Source organism: Marmota flaviventris, chromosome 1, assembly GCF_047511675.1.
Source record: "Marmota flaviventris isolate mMarFla1 chromosome 1, mMarFla1.hap1, whole genome shotgun sequence".
NCBI lineage: Eukaryota > Metazoa > Chordata > Mammalia > Rodentia > Sciuridae > Marmota > Marmota flaviventris.
The window spans coordinates 138,214,246-138,234,271 of record NC_092498.1 but is presented as its reverse complement, the minus strand read 5'-3'; the positions used below and the strand labels follow the sequence as shown (position 1 = coordinate 138,234,271).

The 20,026-nt window shown below is 53.3% G+C and overlaps 1 protein-coding gene across 1 annotated transcript in view; it reads right to left on the bottom strand.

Annotated features, from left to right (window-relative positions):
• The window catches only part of Cux2 (cut like homeobox 2), a 228,325-nt gene that overhangs the window by 68,530 nt on the left and 139,769 nt on the right, over positions 1-20,026 (bottom strand). The window contains exons 2-3 of the mRNA XM_027949207.2: positions 15,320-15,430; positions 11,940-11,987 (exon numbers count right to left, since the gene is read on the bottom strand). Coding sequence (XP_027805008.2) covers positions 11,940-11,987; positions 15,320-15,430 — 159 coding nt within the window. The remainder of the gene's footprint in view (positions 1-11,939; positions 11,988-15,319; positions 15,431-20,026) is intronic.

The window sequence follows — 20,026 nt, the reverse complement described above, 5'->3', positions numbered from 1 at the left end:
ACCTTTTAGGCTGGTCATGGGGAATGATGACTTGGTATCCACAAAGCACTGAGGATGCTGCTGGAGCACAGCAACAGCCTGAGCAGTATTTGCCAATATTATTATGTGTCAACATTCATTTAATAAATATTTATTCAGCACCTATTGTGTCAGGCGCCACGTGGGACTGGGGAATACAATGGTCTACAAAGTGCACCCTCCTGCCTTTGTGAAGGGAGGGAGGAGCATTATTTGAATAATCCGGCAAACAGTCAAATAACCACAAACTGGGCTGAGCCCTGCCAAGGGTCCAGTAAGCGTCCTACCATTGAGGGCTGATGAAATCTGGGAGGTCGAAAAGACTTTCCATGGGAACTGACTTTTGACCAGGGCTCTGGAGGGTGGGTTAAGGTTCCTGGCAATCCTGCCTCCTGGGGCATGTTTGGCAAGGTCTGGAGACAATATTTGCTGTCACTGAGGGGTCTGCTGGCGTCTGGTAGGTAGAGACCAGCTGGCAGAGAGGCTGGTGAAGAGGCTGAGAAGCCTGCATTTAGCAGGAAGTGGGGATCAGCAGAAGGAGGAGCAGGTGCAAAGGCCCTGAGGTACAGATAGGTTGGGGAGCAAACTTCCAAGAAAGGGTGTAAATCGGGAGGGCAGTGGACAGGGAGGGTGGGATGGCAGAGGGCCTTGGAGAGGCAGTCAGGGGTCTGGATTTCATTCCAGCACTGCTTCGAGTTACTGAAAGGTTTTAATCAGAGCAGCATCTGAGCGCTGTCAGCCTTGAGGGAGCTCCTGGGGGCAGCTGGCTAGAGCACTGGGTAAATCAACCTGGATTGTTTCCCAGAGGGGCCGACTCTGCGGCTGTTTTCAAGAGAGGCAGGATGTCTACAGCCCACGATGCCCGTGCAGGGATCATGGCTCGGTGGAGGGCAGAGGCCTGTGGTTCAGGAGGCAAAGGCGAGGATATGGGCCGTGAAGTCTCTCAGCCAGGACACGTCTGCGGGGAGCCTTGAAGGATGCGTGGGGATGTGCCAGGGGCCTTAGGGGAGGAACAACATTCTGAGAGAAGGGACCAGAGTGTGCAAAAAAAGGCTCAGAAGCCTGACACCACAGCTCTGTCCAGGATGCGGGTCACGCTGACAGTTAATAACACAATGACCCTTCCTCAGCTTGGATGCTGGGAAGCTTTTGCTTTTAGGAGGCCAAGGGTTTTAGACAGATATTTTTGCAATCATTTTAGAATACGGAAGCACAGACTAATTCAGTAACTCAAAGTGGCTAGTGAGGCTGAAGACTGAGAGTTGGCACCCAGGCGCCATGCCACATCCAGACCTCAAGAGATTCTTCTGGGTCTTCATCTTGAACCAAGGCCAGTCAGGCTGTGGCTCTAGTCCAGGGGCCTCTTTGAGGCTCAAGCCAAATTGTCCACCTGGCAGGCGGATCTGCCTGTATAAACTGAGGCCCCTGGCAGCCCCAAGCTGGCGGCCTTGTGCCACCTCTCACTCATTTCTGTGAAGACATGGTCATCTTAGGGGTGTGACGATGACAGCTAATTCGTGTGGAGTTCCCAAGCGAGCCTGGTGTGTACGGAGCGCACAGGCCTCTGGCTGCTGTGGTCACTGATGTTACCATCCTGCCTGCAGGTGCAGTGCCACCCCTCTTGGTGCCCATCAAGCAGACATGGCTGGTGGTAACCAGGAGCAGCTTGTGGCTGGGCACCTACTGTGTGCCAGGCATAACCTCAGAGCCCCCAACAACAGCCTGCCATAGAGGGACGAGTGTCATCCCTATTTTCCAGACGGTGGGCCTTAGGTTCAGGGAGGGGAGGGGCCCTGAGGTCAGAGGCAGAACTGGGCGCGCCAGGCCCCCCTTGGCTCCTGGAGGGCTCCCAGGCTAGACCCCAAGGCCTCCCTAGGGCCAGCTCCCCCACCCACACCTTATGCTCTGCTGCCCCTGGAGTCTGAGGCCCCCAAACGCTTCCACGCCAGGCCCACCTCCCTGCCCCCATCACTGCCTCAGGCCAGGCCACCCTAAGTGCTCAGGTCCCAAGGTGTTGACCAGCTGAGGCCTCAGCCCCTGCCACAGGCAGCCACCAGGAACAGTGAGGGACTCATTTTAAGCTTCCCGTGTGCTGATCACTGTCCCCATGTCACCCTCAGGATTAACCTATACCTGGGTCTCACTCCCCTGAGGTGTGGGCAGGACTTGGCCAAGATCATCCAGCCCAGGGTCAAACTGGGACTGGAATCCAGATCTGTCTGAGCTCTATGGCCTCACCCTGTCCCCCCACTCCATCCCCTGCCCATCTCCTCCTGATCTCAACCAATCTCACCTTCTCTAGGAAGCCCTCCTGGACTGCCTAACAATTGACCTCTCTTCTTGGTATGCCCAGGACAGTTTGCTTCCACTGCACATCTCTTTTTCCTAGGGGACCTTGAGTGGGTTCCCAGTGGAGGCTTGGCCTCCTTACTGGATAGGTCTTGTCTCTTTCCCTGCCTGGCCTGGCACAGAAGTGGACACACAGTAGGTAATGCAACATCTGAACCTGGTTGGAACACGATCCTACTCCTGGGTTGCTGCCCCCTGGACCTGGCAAACCTCTTGGGTTCATTCCTGTTTGTCCAAGCGTGCTGCCAAGTGCAAGGTGTTCCTGGTGAGATGTTTGTTCCTGGGGAGCCACAGTGCAGTGGAGAGGGTTACAGGGTTACTCGACCCTGGTTTGCCTCCCCCTCGTGGGCACACACTGCACACACCCTTGGCAATTCCAAGGCACGGCTTTGTTACAGAGTTCTGATCCAGGGGATATGGAAGAAAATGATGTGGCCACTTCGAGGACTAGCCCTTGAGAAGGTGGCCCTCGGATCCACCCTGTTTGCCTGTTTCTCTGTGTGTCAATTAAGTGAAGGGGACTCTGGGGAGGCAGGGAGGGGCAGAGCCAGAACCGTGAGACGCTGGATCTCCAACTTTAGACATTAGAATCACCCACGAAGTTGAAAACGCCTGACACCCAAGCCTCACGCCAGACCAAGAGCACCGGCCACTCTGGCCTGTTGGAAGCCTCTGCAGCTGGGCAATCGCCGGCTCCGCACACTCACGCCCCCAGAATAATGAGGTGGATGATACAAGAACCCCTTTCACAGAACAGGAGCCTGAGCCCGGAGGAGAAGTGACCTGATTTGGGCTCTTCTCTACCCACGTGGCCTGAAAGTCTAGCTACAGACACCTGCTCCTAACCACCACACCACACTGCCCTCCAATACCTTGTGTGCATAACACTGTGTGCAAGTCCCTCGCTGTCCCCCAATCTCCCCAGGACAGGGCCATGGCTGTCTTGTTTTCTGCTGTATCCCTAGTGCCCATCAAAGGCTCTGCACATAGCAGGAGCTTAAGAAATGTTGTCAGAAAGAAGGAATGGGAGGGCGGGTTTAGGCTTGCCCAGGCTCACGCTGTCCTTGGCACTGTGTGAGTGTGTGTCTGTCTCTCCTGTGGGGCTGTGAACGCCCTGAGGACAGGAAATGTAACCGCAGGTGATCACTACCATGCTGGCATACAGCAGGTACCAAATATATGTTGCTGAACGAAGGTCTCGGTGGGAACAAGAAGGAAGCAGGGAGTGTGTGTCTGGGGAGCCATTGGAGAGGGACGCCACGTCCCTGCTGGGCCCCCGCTGGCTGCCCGGCTGACTTTCTAACAGGACCGAGCTGGTGGGAGCCACAGGGTTACCGCCCACAAGGAGGGAAGAGGGGAGTGTCCATAAGTCACCAGGAGACACACTGAGCAACCAACCCCACCCTTCTCACCCGCATCTGACAGACAGGGAGACAGGTTCACCTGGCCAGGGGCACAGACGCCATTCACACCCAGGTGTGCGCGACTCTGGGCTTGTGTCCCTTCTATCCCACCCGGTGCCGGGCTCACTAGGACTCTGCTCCCTGTCGTGCCACACCTGGCACAGAGCAGGCACTCAGCATCACCCACTGAGCGGATGATCGCGTAGCTCCAAACCCTGCTACAGTCACGGGCTGTCGTGGCCACACTGTCCAGCTGGCCCCGCCCCGCCCTGCCCAGGAAACAGCAGTGAGCGCTGGGAGTCGCAGACCACAGAGCCCAGGATGGACGTGCGCCCACGGCCTTGTCTCCCACCGATGGCCCGCTCGCTGGGCCTGCCATACTGCAGTCCATTAAAAGGCTTGTAAATTTTCATACCCGAAAGTCTGCCCCAGCGTCAGCGCTGACTAATTGTTGTTAAATGTGGGGACAGTAGTGCCACGCGGCTGGAGCGATCACTCTTCCCGGCCAGCCATTCCTCTGCAGGCGGAAAGCTTACAACACTCGCACAAGGCCAAAAAGCAATTCGTGTCAAAAAGATCAATAATATAAAAATAAAGCATGAGAATTCTAGTTAAAGGGAATGTCATATAAATATGTGGTTCACGTCCATGATTCCAAGATTAAAAAAATCAATCAATATCGTTCTTTAGATGATGTTATTTCTAATGAGAAATACCCGGAACAACTGCAAATAACTGCTTAACTGGGGGAAAAGCATTAATAATTTACTTTATAAGGCATATGATATGAAGGGAGAGGACTGCTGCTGGCTCTTGGTTTGGTTGTAACAGTGTGTGACAGGTCCGGTGACGCGGGGGCGGGTCTCAGCATTAAATCCCGGAGGAGGCTCAGGCTCTGGTGACTTCCACCCAAGCTGCAGCCAGGCTCTGCAGGACAAGACATGGTTATGGGCAGCCCAGGAGACGCACACCAGTCACGTCACTGTGTCATCCAAGAGGAGGGGGCGTGGGGGCCAGGGACGTGCCTCAGAGCACAAGGCCCTGGGTTCCAACCCCAGCACTGAGAAGAAAAAAAAAAGGAGGGCGCGGGCAGACGCTCGAGCTGGGGCCCAGGGAGGGGGAAGCTCCTCGCTGCGTCAACTTGGCTGCAAGCAGCACCCTGTTCGCCTTACCATGTGACGAGGCCCGGGCTGGCTGTGCATACCCCGGTGGGTGTCACCTCCCCGTGGGCAGTGGGCCTCCCTGGGGATTCTGTTCACCCAGACGCAGTATGGGGTGCTGCCCTGGCTGAGGGACGAGGTCCCCTCCAGCCCTGCAGCGGCCAGCATGAGAACCTCCAGTCTGGCGTCCAAGCCAGAGCACACATCCTCAGCCCCTCCTGCACCCCAGGCCCCCGAACAGCCTGCCAGGGGCGCCCCTGGTTGAGGACGAGGGGGCTCGTGACTTCCCATGGTCCGCATGTCCCAGGCCCTTGCCTGCAGGCCTCGCCCAGCCAGACAGTCTGCCTGCCCCCCACCCCCACTGGACGGAGTTGGGCTCCTGCCCACGTCCACCTGCCAGATCCTGGCAGCCGATCAGACCTGCTAGACCAAAGGGGTGACAGAACAGGCAAACACCAGGATGCTGTCAGTGCCACCTTCTGAAGGGCATAACGGAGCCTGGAGTCGCCCCCTGTTGTCCCTTACTAAGCAGCTGCGCCCGGAACCAGGGCAGCCACTGCCCTAGAGAAGGGTCCAGAAGGGTTTGGGTCGCAAGCCCACCGTGGGCCTCTTGCATGATGCTGGTGGTGTCTCTGTGGGGAGGCTCTGTGGTCACCCCTGATGAGGAAGCTGAGGTCTAGAGAGGAGATGACTGTGTCCATCAGGTGCCAGGCCTGAGCCTGGGGCAGGGAGAGAACCAGAGGGACGTGGGCCCCAGAGGAGGGAGAGCCCTTAGGGGAGGCTCAAGGCCACTGCCCTCTGCCAGCAGCCTGAGCCTGGCTCGTCCTCCTCAGGTGGTGGCACTTGCTGCCCCCTTGCCTGGGACAGTCTTCCCTTTACCGTCCCCACCTGGTGAACAGGGACAGGAAAGCCCTCCCTGACAGCCCCACCTCCCATCCAGCTCAGAGCCCGTCAATCACTGGTGTCTCTTGACCCCTGCTCATCCAGGAAGCCTGGGGCCTAATTTTGTCCTTGTGCATTTGTCTAAAGGTCACAGGCACCAGATCACTTGGGACTTTGGGGCACGACTAGATAAAGTGGGAGCCATGATAGATCAGGGCAGAGGGACGGGCTCCGGCTTAGCTGTGACGGGGCCACTCTGGTTGCTAATCAGGGGCATAAGCCCCCTCCGGAGTACCGGCCTGCTCACGGCTCCACCCAGAGCCAGGACCTGAAGGGTCACAGGTACCTCCTTCCCAGCCCTGCTGTTCCAGAGACACCCAGGGCTTCCTGCTCTTCCCTCCCAGGCAGTAGTGGGTGTCAAAGTGGGGTCCCAACCCAGGACAAGAGCCCAGGGCATCTGCATCTCTTCTTGCAGCCAGGACACCTGAGCAGGGAGTGGAGGGCATCCTCAAACCAAGATCACTTCCACCTGAGCCCCCCCACCCCATAGGACACACCCTTGGTTGCCACCCAAGTCCCTCCTCTCTGCACCTGCCAGGGGGCTCTCCCACAGAGGGGTCTCCTCTTGCACCTGCCTTTGATCTCGTCACTCTCTCGTCCCTCAACTGGCTGTTCTCTAGCATTCACAGCACTGGTATGGCCAGCCCTTTATAAGTGGGGTTCCCACACATGGTCCTAACCAGCTGGCAGGGCTGGGGGAGAAATGGCTCTAAAAGCTGACCAGTGCCCATCCCCTCCCTGGGAGGAGGAGTAACAGACAGGTATCAGCTCTGGAACCAGATGGGCTGGGGCTTCCATCCCAGCTCATTTGCTCCCTAGCTGTGTGACCCTGGGCAAACTAGTTGACCTCTCTGGGCCTCTACGCATGCCTTTAAATGGAAATAGTAATAATGCCCACTTCATAGGGGCAGTGGAAGGACTCAATGAGGTGATGCCTGAAAAGCCCAAGAATAAAGCCCACCACGGGGAAAGCACCCTGGAGGCGGGAGTCATCCTTCCTAGTGGACGAGAGGAAATGGCCACGGCACTGTGGTTCCGCCTGTGAGCACAGCAATGCTGGGGCTCCTGCTCTCACCCATTTCCCAGGCTCCAGGCAACTGGTAACTCAGGTGGGGACACCAGCTGGTGACATCTGTTGAGCACTCAGCAGTGCCTCTCATCCTTGCCTCTTCTCTTCAACAGAGGAGGAGACATGCCAGTGTCATCCCCGTCATGGTCATGAAACAGGCTGAGAGGGACAGCCACCTGCTCAAGCCCACACAGCTCTTCCCCGGCAGAGCAGAGGGTGGGAGCCACAGACCAGCCACGGCCGCTTCAGCCGGCACAGGAGCAGACTCCACCAGGGTCAGCATGTCTGCTGAGGACCGAGCCACTTGCTCATCACACACGTCCACCCAGGCTGGAGCCATCAGCTGGCCACCGTGCCTTGTGCTCGCCAACCCACCCAGGAGATGGGAGATGCCATCTCTAGCTCCTCCCCATCCTGATGCTGCCCCTGGGTCAGTGGGGCCTCTGCCCTCATCGCCCTTTAGCCTCCAGGGGGCTGGGACCACCCATCCCATAAGACATGGGGGGGCCCGGGAGCCACAGAACCTTGGCGCTCCTCACCCGGGTCCCGGGGGCAAGGCCAGGCCTGAGCGGAGCCTGGGTAGTGATGGCTCCCTGGTGGCACTGTCACTGACCCTCTGAGAAGCCTGTAGTCCATCACAAGGACGAGGACTAAGGCCTGGCTTTGGAGAGCGTCCTGGCGAGGCTAAAACCTGCCAAAAGGCGGAGGGAGGGGGAGGCTGCCCGCCGCAGATCAGGGCCTGCTGATGTACGTGGTGACCAGCATCCCCAACGGAGCCACTCCAAACAACCAGTTATGGTTTCTCACAGTTCTGCAGATGGGGCTCAGCTCCGCGGTTGTCCTCGGGTAGCCAGGTGGTGACAGTTCCACAGGGCAGGGTGTTCCATGTGGCTCCTGGCCCTTCTCCTCCTCAGGTCGTGGGCTGGGCCTTTCTAGCAGGTGAGGCGCTCAGCCCGGCACGCAGCATGTCTGCCATGCGCCACTGGTCAGAGGAGGCCCAGGCCAGAGGACTAAGGCCCTGACTCGAGGCCTCGATGGGGAGCTCAAGCACACACCCAGACGTGCACAGGACGGGGACGTCACTGCGCCCACCGTGGGGCTGAAGTGAGAAGGTGAGTTCGGCGACAGGACTGCTGGACACAGGTTCAGCCACAGGGACTCAGCCCCAGAGATGGCCCCTGAGGGCAGGGGCAGGTCTCGCTGTCTGTGGATGTTGCACAGGCCTCCCGGTGGTGCTGCACACGTGGAACACCTGGCAGCGGGCCCAGGAGAAGGGCCCATCTTCTCTGGGAAGTCCTGGGGTATCGCCGATCCTCCTGCTGTCCACCACGTCAACGGAGCCCAGGGACCATCAGGCTGTGACACAGAATGCTGCCTCCCAGGAAATGCTCATCAAACGGTAATGTCTGCAGGATGCTGGTGGCCTTGGCCCCTCCTGGGGAGCGCTCTTGCTCCATCCCCTATAATCCCAGACGTGAGCTCTCTCAGGCTCAGGGGGGCCTGGGAGGACACTCTCAGCCCTGGACAACCAGGCAAACCGGGTTTGGAAAGCTCATGGCTACTCATGTCTGACTCTCAGGCAACCCCAGCAGCTGCCCCTACTTACAGGCTCAGAGACACAAAGCAACCTGCCAAGGTCACACCAGATCATCACTGAGTGGGACTCAGACAGCAGGTTCACTCCTACTCTCCCACCTGCCCAGGGGTCAGAGGCCAGGTCAGCCTAGATGCTGTGTTTCCTTCAGGCACAGGTGAACATCTCTGTTCCGGTCCAACCAACGTGTTTTCCATCAAGGAGGTGGCAGAGAAAAATTTCCTGGCAGAGACCTGGGGTCTCCCCAGACAGGGCCGGTTCACATGCTCCATGGAAAAGTCTCACCTCAGATTTAGCATAACAAAACTTTTAATTTAGATGTTTTCATCTCTCTCTCCAAGTAAAAATAAGTTTAAAATAATGACTGTAATAAATGAAGGTAATTAATTGTAGTTTGTTCCTTTACTGTCTAGTCAGCTTAATTTTACCTTTTCAACTAATAATGAGAAAATAATTTTTGTGCTCGGAGGGTTAATGATATGTAACTGCGAGAACTGCTAATTGCATGTTGCAATCCATCCATCAACAGCCCCATCTGTGCGACTTGATTATGTTTGCTAAATTATTGCTTTGAATTATCTTTCATAAAGCAACTTTTGTAATTAGCGGGGCTTTCGTCTTGCTCTTTTCTCTGTACGCAAGGATATTCAAACTTTGGCCATTTCAAGCTGTCTCCATTAAGCCACCTTCTCTGGCTGTCTTTGTTTCCCTGAGCAGGGGAAATCACAATTGTCCTTTAAGCAATCAAGGCAGAAAGACCTTCCCTGATTCACAGCAGGGCGAATTCACTTCCTCTCCACCCCCTCCCCTGGCCGAGGGTGGGGGAGAGAGAGACTGGGAGAGGGAGAGAGGGGGAGAGGGGAGAGGGAGGGAGCGAGAGACCCACACACTACAAGCATGTGAGATGAAAGGTGCCTAGATCCTGCATATGCCAGGGCTGTGGCTTGAAGTTCAGAGATGAACTTGACCCTGGTGCCCTTCAACCAGAGGTCGTGTCAGGGATGGAGGTGGGATGATGGGCCATGGTGGCTTTTGTGGGCTGGTTTATGGGACTCCAGACAGTGCTTGCCCCAGGGCATAATACCGGGAGGTGACTGATGCCCATGTGGGAACCCACAGCTCCCACCCAGGCCCCGGTGCAGGGGGTGCAGGGCGAGGGAGAAGCACCTAGCTGGGCCTCATTAAAAATGTTAACATGAACATCATACTTGGATTATAAACAGCCAGGCGCGCGCAGCCTGCTCTGAGCCGGGAAGAGGCTGGTTATTAACACCTTTCTTTCTCTGGTGGCCTTTCCTCCCCTGAGCATGGGGAGGGAAGAGGCAGGCGCAATGGCTTAGTCAATACATCATGAGGAGAGCCGGGGTTTCGGGAATAAAATTCCAGACAAATGTAGTCTTTTTGGTACATTAAAGGGACGATGGAAAGCCCTCTTAAGGAAATTAACAGAGTTCTTTGAAGATGCCCAGCTATTAAAACAGTGTCTGCGCGACAGGCCACGTGGGTTTTGGAAACAAGCGTCTGCTTTGTCTTCCCCTTCAGCTCCACTGGGACTTTCCCACACCAGTATTTATTGAGCACCACTTGTGTACGTACTCTCTGCTGGGGGCTGCCTGGGAGCTGCTCAGTTCTTCGAATCCTTATCAGCCGCCACATTTGCCAGAGGAGGAAAGCTGAAGTTCAGAGAGGTTATGGAACATCACTGAGGCTACACAGCTAGTTTAAGGAGCAAGGCTGAGAGTCAAAGCAGGCCTGTCTGAGGCTGATTGGCACCTGTGCTTCACGGTCTGCTTGTGGGTCTTCTGAACATGGCCTGTCTTCCTGTCCAACTCTTTCTACTATTTAAAAGGTGACCTAAGTCATGCTTGCATCCTATGAGGACAGAAAGTCACCTTCTTTTGGGTAAAAAGCCTTGAACGGCTAGTAAGGGAAGAGGCGGCACCAACCCAATTATAGCAGGGGCCCAATCAACCTGGCTTGGAGGTCAGTGATAACTGCCCCAGATTTTAACCTCCAAGGCAGCATTCTAGGGCACTATTTTGGTATTAACTTTGTTTTTCCTCAATCACAACACAATGAAACAAGTAAATCCTTACCCATTCTACAAATGAGGAAATGGAGGCACAGAGAGGTTAAACAACTCACCTAAGGTCACACAGCTAGTAAGTGGCAGAGGTGGGATTCAAACCTGGGCTGTTCTTCACTCTCTCAAAACTTTCCAGTGACAGATGTGATATTAACCCCTTTCTGTTCATTATAGCTCAGTCCATCCCTAAGACCTATAGAGGCTATTCCTATCTTACAGATAGGGCACCTGAGGCTCAAAAAAGGGAACTGCTGAGAATGTGACAGTGGCTTCAAGACAGCTCAATACCTGTCTTTGGGCTGGTGGCAGGATCGGCTCCCTCCCTGCTGAGTCTCCTTCTGGGACCAGGAGTTGGTAGCTAGGAACCTCTGTCTTTTGAAAAAAACAAAGTCAGGAAGCACACCCCTGACATCATTTCTTCTTTTTGTTTTTGTCTTCTTTCCCTCCTGCCCAGGCACCTCACAACCAAATGAATCAATACTGGATGACCCTATAAATAAATAAGCACATCAGCCCGCCTGGTAATGAAACCAAGAGCTGAGAACATGCGAACCAGCGACACCTGACTAAATCCAGCCACCGCTTACTTTCACGTGGCCTTGGGTGCTTACGTGGTGCTGCAGGTGGCACCTGGTGGACGACAGAATTAACATACACCCCTCAGGCGAACTCAGAGAAAGTCAACCCTGGCCCTGCCAGGAAGTCTGAGAGGAGCCCCGTGGAGATGGGATGCAGTAGGCACGGCCCCTGTGGCTCCCTGGCCACAACGTTAAGAAACAAGGAGAAATTAGGAGGTTCAAGCTCATAGGTTAGGGTTCAGGAAGTCCAGAGGAATGATCGGCTGAGGACAGCTCAGTTGCTGTCCAAGAACTCGGCCTGATGGGTTGGCAGGAAAGAATGTGAGCACGGCGGACTCCATCCTCCAAGAGTGGCCGGCAGAAAGACTTTCTGAGCAGGCTGGCGACTGACTGCACTTCTCTGCAAGGCTGCCTTGGGGAACGGAAGCACAGTAGAGTGCCCCAGGGCGCACAGGTCTCCCAGGACAGACCCGATTTAAAAGTGGGAAACCACACCTGGAAGGCGAAGGATTTGCTCAAGGTCACAGATTTCATATATGGCAGAACCAGGGAAGTTGGGCAGTCCAGAAAGAGGGAGGCCTGGAATTCCAGGAACCAGAACAGATCCCGTGCTCCTCACATCCCTTGGGATGGGACACTGTTGGGGGTGGGGCAGAACACCCGTGGTCAGGTAAAAAGACAACTCTCCAGAACCTGCAGAGGCTGCTGGCTTCTTGGGCAGCTCTAGCCTTGGGTCTTACCTCAGCTTGGAAGCTTTTCAATACAGGAGCCACCATCTCTCTGATTTCCTGAAAGAGAGCAATGAAGAGTTCACCATCGTACCAGTGGGCAGGCCAGCCCTGTTGTCAGGGTTGGTGTTCCCAGAGGTTCTTATTCTGCAGGACTTTTCAGAGCCTTTAATATAAGGCACATTGGGAATTTCTAGATGAGGGGGGAGAGAAGTGGCATTTCCATAGGCATCTGATCACGACATGGTCTTCGTGCAGACTACCTTATCTGCATAATTGGCAGGTTACCACAGGACATTCCGCAGTGGGGGCTGGAGGTGGCACCGCTTCTCCACTTGGGCCCAGTCATCTAGTCCCTTCAGAAACCCTCATCCTTCGAGGAACCCCTCAGAGGCTGCCTCTTCAGGTTGCCATTCCCCAGGCTCCCTGTCCCATGAAGACTGCACTCTGCCTCTTGGAATGTTCCTTCCTGGCCCCTCCTCCTTCCTCAGGGGAATGTGCAGTTTCTGGGATCTCAGTTGGGTCCCCAGAGTCCCTGCAGTTCCCAGCTTAGAGGCAGGGCTACGGGAATGTCGGTGGACACTCTGGAAGTGACCTGTCTTGGCAGGGTGGTGGTGGGGGCCCTCTGGCCACCAGGTGCCTCCTATTCCCTGATCTGAATTTCTTGACTTTTTGAGTGACGTTGAGTTTCCCAGCACCAAGGGCTCCCCTGGAGGACTCCTGTGGCTCTTCTCCCCAGAGTACAAGAAGGAAGCTTTTGGCACCTCTAAATTCCAGCCCTGAAGCCTCCGGTTTCCTCTGAGGTCCACAGGGGATCCTGCACCCTCGTCACAGCTACAGGAAGGTCTGGTGGGAGGAGGAGCTGAGGGAGCTGGAGGGGACGACAGAGGCAGGAGAGGAGGAGAGGGCAGAACACCCGTGGTCAGGTAAAGAGACAACTCTTAATTGAGAAAATGGGTTGTGTTGCTTCCGTCCCAGACAAGGGGCCTCTCAGGGGTCCTGGTGCTCCTCCTCTGATTGTTGTCCCCGGGCTTCTCCAAGCTGCTGATCCACTGATGTTAGTCAGACATGAGCAGCACCCATGAGCCCAGGGGATCTGATCTCAGACACACAGTTAAGTGACAGAAGGTCATGGTCAGGAACCCAATGGCCACCGAGGCCAGGCAGGAAGTGCAGGAGCACATGGCACTATCTAACAGGGTGCAGAGCCTTGGCTCTGGCTCCCAGTTGGGACACATACAGCCTCCGGCCTGCACGATCCACCAAACAGTCTCAAAGACACTGGGAGGCCAATTTGTAGGTGAAATCTGAGATGCTAAACATCGGCAACTTCTCGTAAAGTTTGAAAGACTTTATAGACCAAATAAAACACAAGCGGGCAGGAGATTCCTGGGCCGCTTCAGGACTGTTAGCAGCACAAGGGGACTCTAAAGCCACAGTCCTGGCCCCGGGATCCACAGAAGGGGACACAGAGGCCCAAGAAGGGTTGGCCTCTCAAGGTTACATAACAAGTGGATGGCACGGCAGGAAACGGAAGGCAGGTCCCCACAGGCTCTTCTCACCACCCACTCAATTCAGGGCAGGGGAGTCACAGCCCAGAGCTGTTGGAAGCAGAATCTGAGGGGGCATCGGGCCAAGGCCGACGCTTTCTGGAAGCCCCCTGCCTTGTCTGCTTAACGGGGGGAGCCAGGCAGAGGCACGAGCAGCAGGTGAGCTGGCACCAGCCAGATGATGCTCTTAAATAAGCCTTGGCACGACTCTTCCATCAGGAGAGAGGAGTTCCAAAAATGAGAATTTTCAGAGCCGTGACTATAATAGGAGTGGAAACTTATTCCTAATTACATAATTGCATAATTATGCAGTATTAAAATTATGTAAGTCAAACTCAGAGGCTTAAAACCTGGCCTGGATTTCTCTCATCACCTGGGGGCGCCCACACGGACAGCGGGGCAGGGGAGTGGTGAGGAAGGGAAGTACCCTGCAATGGGGAGAAGAGGACAAGGTAGAGGGTCTGAGTGGACAAGAGGGAGAGGGAGAGACAGCATGTGCACAAAAAAAAAAAAAGTGAAGGTCTGGGGTTGATTCAGCTCTCCTTCTCAGAGACAGCAGAGTTAGATCATTCTCAATCTGGGGAGAAGATCATTTTAAAGACTAAAATGTGTCGTTCAAAAGGGAAAGGAGGGCACCTTGGCATCCCTCAGGCTTCTCAGTTCCCAGAGTCAAGCCAAAGGCCTGACTTGGCCTTTCTGGGGCCGTGGCTTGGGGACACTCTTAGAACCAAGACCTGTGTCTTCTTGTCCAGCCTCTCTCAGGCCTCCAACCTGAGATCCCTGCTAGACTTGCTCATGGACAAGTTCTATCTAAATCCCAGACCCCTCTCTTGCCTTGAAGAACCAACAACACTGAGGACCTGAGTAAGATGATTTTACAGCCAAGAGGCCAGGCGGAATGCAGGCTCCGCCCACTGCCCATGTGGCCTCCTCTGGCTGGGCCCCCGCCTCCACCAGCAGGACAGCAACAGGAGTCCCTGGGGGTTCAGGTATCCTAGCTGATGCCACACCCTGGCCTAGCCTGGACCCAGCACTCGTGGGCAGGTAAGAGTGCTCGAATGTTAAGCTTCTGCTGACCAGAGGGGGATACCGTTGGCCCTCGGTTGGGTCTGGCCTGGTGACTGCTTCTGTAAAAGCTCTGATGTGCCACATCCCTGCCAGTGTTAGTCAGGGGCCTTATTTTTCCTATTTGTGCTTGTTCCCATCATTTTTTTTTTTTAATTTGAGAAGCAACAGGGGAGCCTGACAGAGGGAGGACGAGAATTCTCACATTCACCCTTGCAAAGAACAGACTCATGTCTATGCTAGTCCGTTCCTTGGTGGAGGGATGTGGCTTCCATTGCTGGGGACCACTCTTTCTCAGGGTCACCCCATGGCAGCTGAGCTAAAGAATCCTGGTGGCTGTCACTGCAGGGAGCAGGTGGGGAAGGACGGGTGCATATATAGGTGGTGGAGGCAGAGCTCCAGAGATGGCAGGGGGCGTCCAGAGCGGCCATCTCCCCAACACCAACAGTAAAGCAAAATAAATCCAAGAACTCTGGCCAAACTGTCTTTGCTGTCAAGTTCGAGCCCTTGACGTGGGTATGGAGGTGGAGGATGTTTCCTGCAGTCCTGGAAAATGACAGCTTCAAGGGAGATGCAGTTGGCCCTGACTTTAGACAGCGCCGCTGAGCACCATGGTATCCAGAATCATGGAAAGGCTGGGGGCTGTAATTTTTCTTGGTGGCTAATTAGCTTCTTTTCTTGTTAGTCACTTATGTCTACAGTTTTCAAAATACAGTTTGAACAGAGAAAAATCTGCATTCCCACTGAGTTAATTCTATAACAGCAAATATACTGTACCTCAGGTACATTTTTCTTAAATTCCCGGCGGAGTTCAATTAAATGTTTATGAGAATGTTCACTCTCCTCCTGCCGCGCAGACAGCTCGGAAGCGACGGAATTAAGCTCCTTCTGGAACAATAAAAAAATAAAAAATAAAATAAAAATTTAAAAAAAAGAGAGAAAGAATAGGATACCCCCCTCTTTTCTTTTTTTAATCACTGTACAAAACAGCATTCCCGAACAAGTTTTTGTAACTTACAAAACTGAAGTAAAGACAAGATGTTGACTCCTGGCACAAATGAATAATTTACAAAACTGGTATGCAACCAAAAAAATCATATATATATATACACACACACACACATATATAACATCATGCATAGAACCCAGGACCACTTTCTCTTTCTCATTGTAAATTGGGCCAGATCAATAATCTTCCGTCAAGTCGGATGGAGCTGTTCCCCCATTTCTTCCCACCCTCCTGCCCCACCTCTTGTATTTCCAAAGGAGCAATGGCATAAGCTTGTCAGTAACTGTAGAAAACATCTCCAAACCGTGTCAAAATAGTAAAGTGCGGCATATTGTATGGGCACATTATAGTGTGTGAGAGTGCCGTCGACAGCTTTCATATATCAGAGGTGGGAACGGTTCCAACTATGACTTACTTACACTTAAAGGTTCATAAATACGCCTCTTAAGATATAGATGGCTTTTTAATTTCAGTAGATTTTGGAAAAAAAATGAAGGCGCCAATAAGAAGCGCGCTGACCTTTTGTGTACCCTCCAGTAAATCATTTAAGGTTCACCATGAGTATAAGACATAATTCATCCAAGGCTCCTGGATTCAGCAGAGAGGGACGGGGGTGCCTCGCCTGTTGTGGGCCACGAAGGTGCCAGACAGGGTTTTATTGGACGTACCAGCGAGGGATAAGAGGGAGGGAGGGTAGGGAAGACGCCGCGGCTCGTGCTCGTCACAGACGATGTCTGCGGCTGTACATGTATATTTGATCGCCTTCTCGAAGCTTTCTTCACTGTAACGGTGGCAGTTTCACGGGGGAGCACAATTCACCAGGAGTTGTCATGGATTTCATTTGCATAATTCAAGAAATGCTCTGTTTATGTGGTCTGCTGCTTTCTGGCACCAGCCTGAGATGGGCTTTTTTTCTGGACCATAACTCGAGAAGCATTTCTGTATATATCACCCGATTATATTTGCAGCAATCAAGCCCCATAATTTCCTAAATCCGGTGGTGCAATAAATTTCTGCAATCAGATTTATTAAAAACACACACGCAGATGCGGGAGTGTATTTCCAGGGTGAACTCTTTAATCTAACATATGTATGATGAGGCCCGGCACCGCGTTGAAAGACCCCATTTGTCATCGCTAATACACATTCATCTTGCACACACAATGAAACACTTTTACCATTAGATAATGAAATAAAAGTACTATTAACCCGCTGCAAATCCTTTTCCCTCTAAGAGACGAAATGCATGGTAATTGTCTTATATCATGTTTGAGAGTTGGAGGATCTGCTCCATGGCAGCTCACCAGAGCTTCATAAACCTGGTATTCCAGCCTGGGGCAACAGTCTCTGGCCCACAGAGCCTTTGAAGAAATCCAGGGAGGAATTTCTGTTCCAGGGAAATGTCTAGCCCCATGGGAATTGTGAGGCTAGACAGGAAAGCCGGGGCAGAAAGCAGCTGTTGGGACGCAGGCTGGGGCCAGCGCTCTCCAAGGTGCTGAGCCAGGGCCTGCAGGAACACGGGGCACACGTGCGTGGTGACTTTTGGCCCAGAGCCTTGGGAAATTCTGAGCCAGGTGAGACAAGGTGTCATGGGGCAGCGGCGGGGGGGGGGGTACTTCTGGCTTGTCATCATTTAAAACTAATCATAGTTTTCCAATAAAGAAAGCACAGCTGACCACAACCAAAATATCAAGTGACTGGGGAGATCTATGTTTGTAACAAGAGATCAAGGTTGACAAAACCCAACAGTTGGTGCAGCCAGGTGGACGGAATCTCACTTGGCAGGAAAGAAAGGACTGGAACACCATGGTCAATTTGAGTGGCAGCAGAGCATTCACAGAGGTTTTCCTTGGGTTTCTCTCATTTCTTTTAGAGACAAAGATGTTATTTTTACACTGCTTCTGGAGAAGCAACTGGACCTGGGGTTACCTCGCTTGGTTTTGGAATCTTATGGTCCAACACCAGCTTCTTATCTTGGGGACACTGCACCTCTCCATATCCAAGCACCCTACAGAGCTGGTCGGGGATGGACTGAGAGTCCTCATCACAGACATCAAACCTGGAAATCTCAGGGCAGGTAAGTCCAACTGCCGATCCGCTCTACCCAGTCATCGTGCCTGGCTCCTTCTGCCTGTGCCTTCAGGGCTGCTGGGGATACAGCTCTGATAGGCAGGTGTCTGCCATGCCCAAGCCAGGCAGAGGAACACTGGCACCCCTGCCCTGGCCTTTGAGTAAATGATGTCACGATGGACATATTCTCCCTCAACTTTGACTAATCTATGTTTACCCTTCAATCCTGAATTCTCACCACATTCCCATGGTGAACAAAACCAACACCAATAATAATAATCGTGGTAAATAATCATCATCATCATCACAACTACTACTTATCGAGCACTTATACGTACCAGGCACCACACTAAGAGAACAGATGCCATTTCATGTGACACACGTTAACATGCCTGAAAGCCAATTCAAGCAGGGGCTCGGTTATACATGACAGCCAATTCTAACAACTGAGGTGAGGATGACCTGTGTGGAGGATCATCAAGGCAGATTTTGAAGCCTTGCTCTTCTGCTGCACTTCTCCATTCGCTGGAGGCACTAAGGACCTTGTTTTAAACGATGTGATATAACTGTGTAAGTGTCACGCACAGTTGCAAGTGTCCAGTAAATGCTGGCATATAGCAATCTTAGAGATGCCAAGAGCTCGCCAAACACCCCACTAGATCAGTGATTCCAAGAGTTCTGGGCGTTACAGGTCAGAGCCGCCCCCTACAAAAAAAAAAAAAAAAAACCCAAGCAAACAAAAAACCCAAAACAAAAATGGAAGTCGGACAGAAGGTCGCCAAGAGAAGCCATGAAGAGTGACTCCAGTCCACCCTAAGAAGACACAGATATCTGAACATCAACAAAGCAAGAGGGCCAGCGACAGAATTGACAAGAGTCTTTTAAAATAAACACACTTAAAATAAAAAAAGCTCATGGCACTATATTTATTTAAACGAAAACAGAAAAAAAATTCTATTATAAACACAAACCAGCCCTGGTCTGAAGTCAAGTTTTAGAGACATGAGAGCGGACAGCCACATGGCCAGCCAGCAGGGCCTCTCCTAGCAGCACTTGATCCTCTCCCAGCTGCCCCGCCCCCCAGCCCAAGGGGAGCCGTGATTAACACAGCCCCAGACTTTGGGCCGGGCCCAGGCTGGGAGGAGACTCATCTGATTAACCGGCCATCAGCAGCAGACAGACAGCCCGGAGCCCGGCGCAGACCATTCAAATAATGATCATCATAAACAGCCCATTTGCAACTAAAAAGAAATAATTTTAATGAGCTTGAAGCAGATGATAGATGCAGCTGAGGCTTGGGCCAATGTGCAGAGAGAGGGAGGAAGCTGGAATCAGGCCACACCCAGGACCAAGTGTGCAGGAAGAGGCAGGGGCCGGGAGGAAGGCGCTCTGTGGCTGCATGGGTAGCCCGAGGTCCCACAGGGTCTGGCAGGGACCCTTGGAACACAAGAGCCACAGGATCCTGGTTCCCAAACTTGGACGCACAACCCTCTGCATACATTTTGCCATGGTTTTCTACCTGAATTACTATCCACTTTAATATTTATCTTCAAATTGAGTCCTAGTGTTTTCTTTTTGAGATATGCATAACTTTGAGTTCAATGTCAAGTTTGATGAATTTTTACACCCATGTGACTGCTGCTCGGCTCAAGATGGAATGCTGGGAACGCTCAGGTTCCCTGTGTTCCTAATAGTAACCAGTGTTTGATCCTAGCATCACAGTTAAGGTTCACCTGTTCTTGACCTTTGTATAATGACACCTCATCCCGGACCTAAATAGCTGTATTTGAAGAGAAAACTGTGTCACTATGAAATCCTGTGGCATAAACAGATGGTGGCCATTAAGACAAGAGGAGAATGCAAACAAAGCATTGCTGTCTTTGTAAAAGGTTGGCGGAGGTGACCTGACCAGCAACTCAGCCTCCAACTCAGCTTCCGTTTCTGCATCTGTGAAGTGGGGATGGCAGTTTGAGTGGGTGGGGTGCTTAGCAGGTGGCGTCCAGGGTCTTCAGAGTGGCAGCCACCTCCAGTGGAATGCTGGTCTCTCAAGGCGGGGGACTTGGTCTTACTCAGCTTCTAGTTCAATGTCTGGTGATGACAGACGTTCAGAAGCACTTGTGGTGAATGCTGGTGGGAATAAGTGCGAGGCGCTCCTTGAGGCAGAAGTGGGATGGGACTATGGGGTAGCCAAGTGTCCACCTGCACCTCAGGTCAGTGCCGCTCAGGGCTGTGCAGGGTTTGGGGTGTGTCCAGGGCAAGGCGCGGCTCTAGGTGTGGTGGGTCAGGCTCAAGTGTTGCCTGCAGAGGGGCCCGAAGGGTGGCTCTGAGAGGGCCTGGGGGATGACCTGGGGTGGAGGGCACATGCTGGCCTGCCACGAGCAAGGAGACAGACAAGACGGATGGCT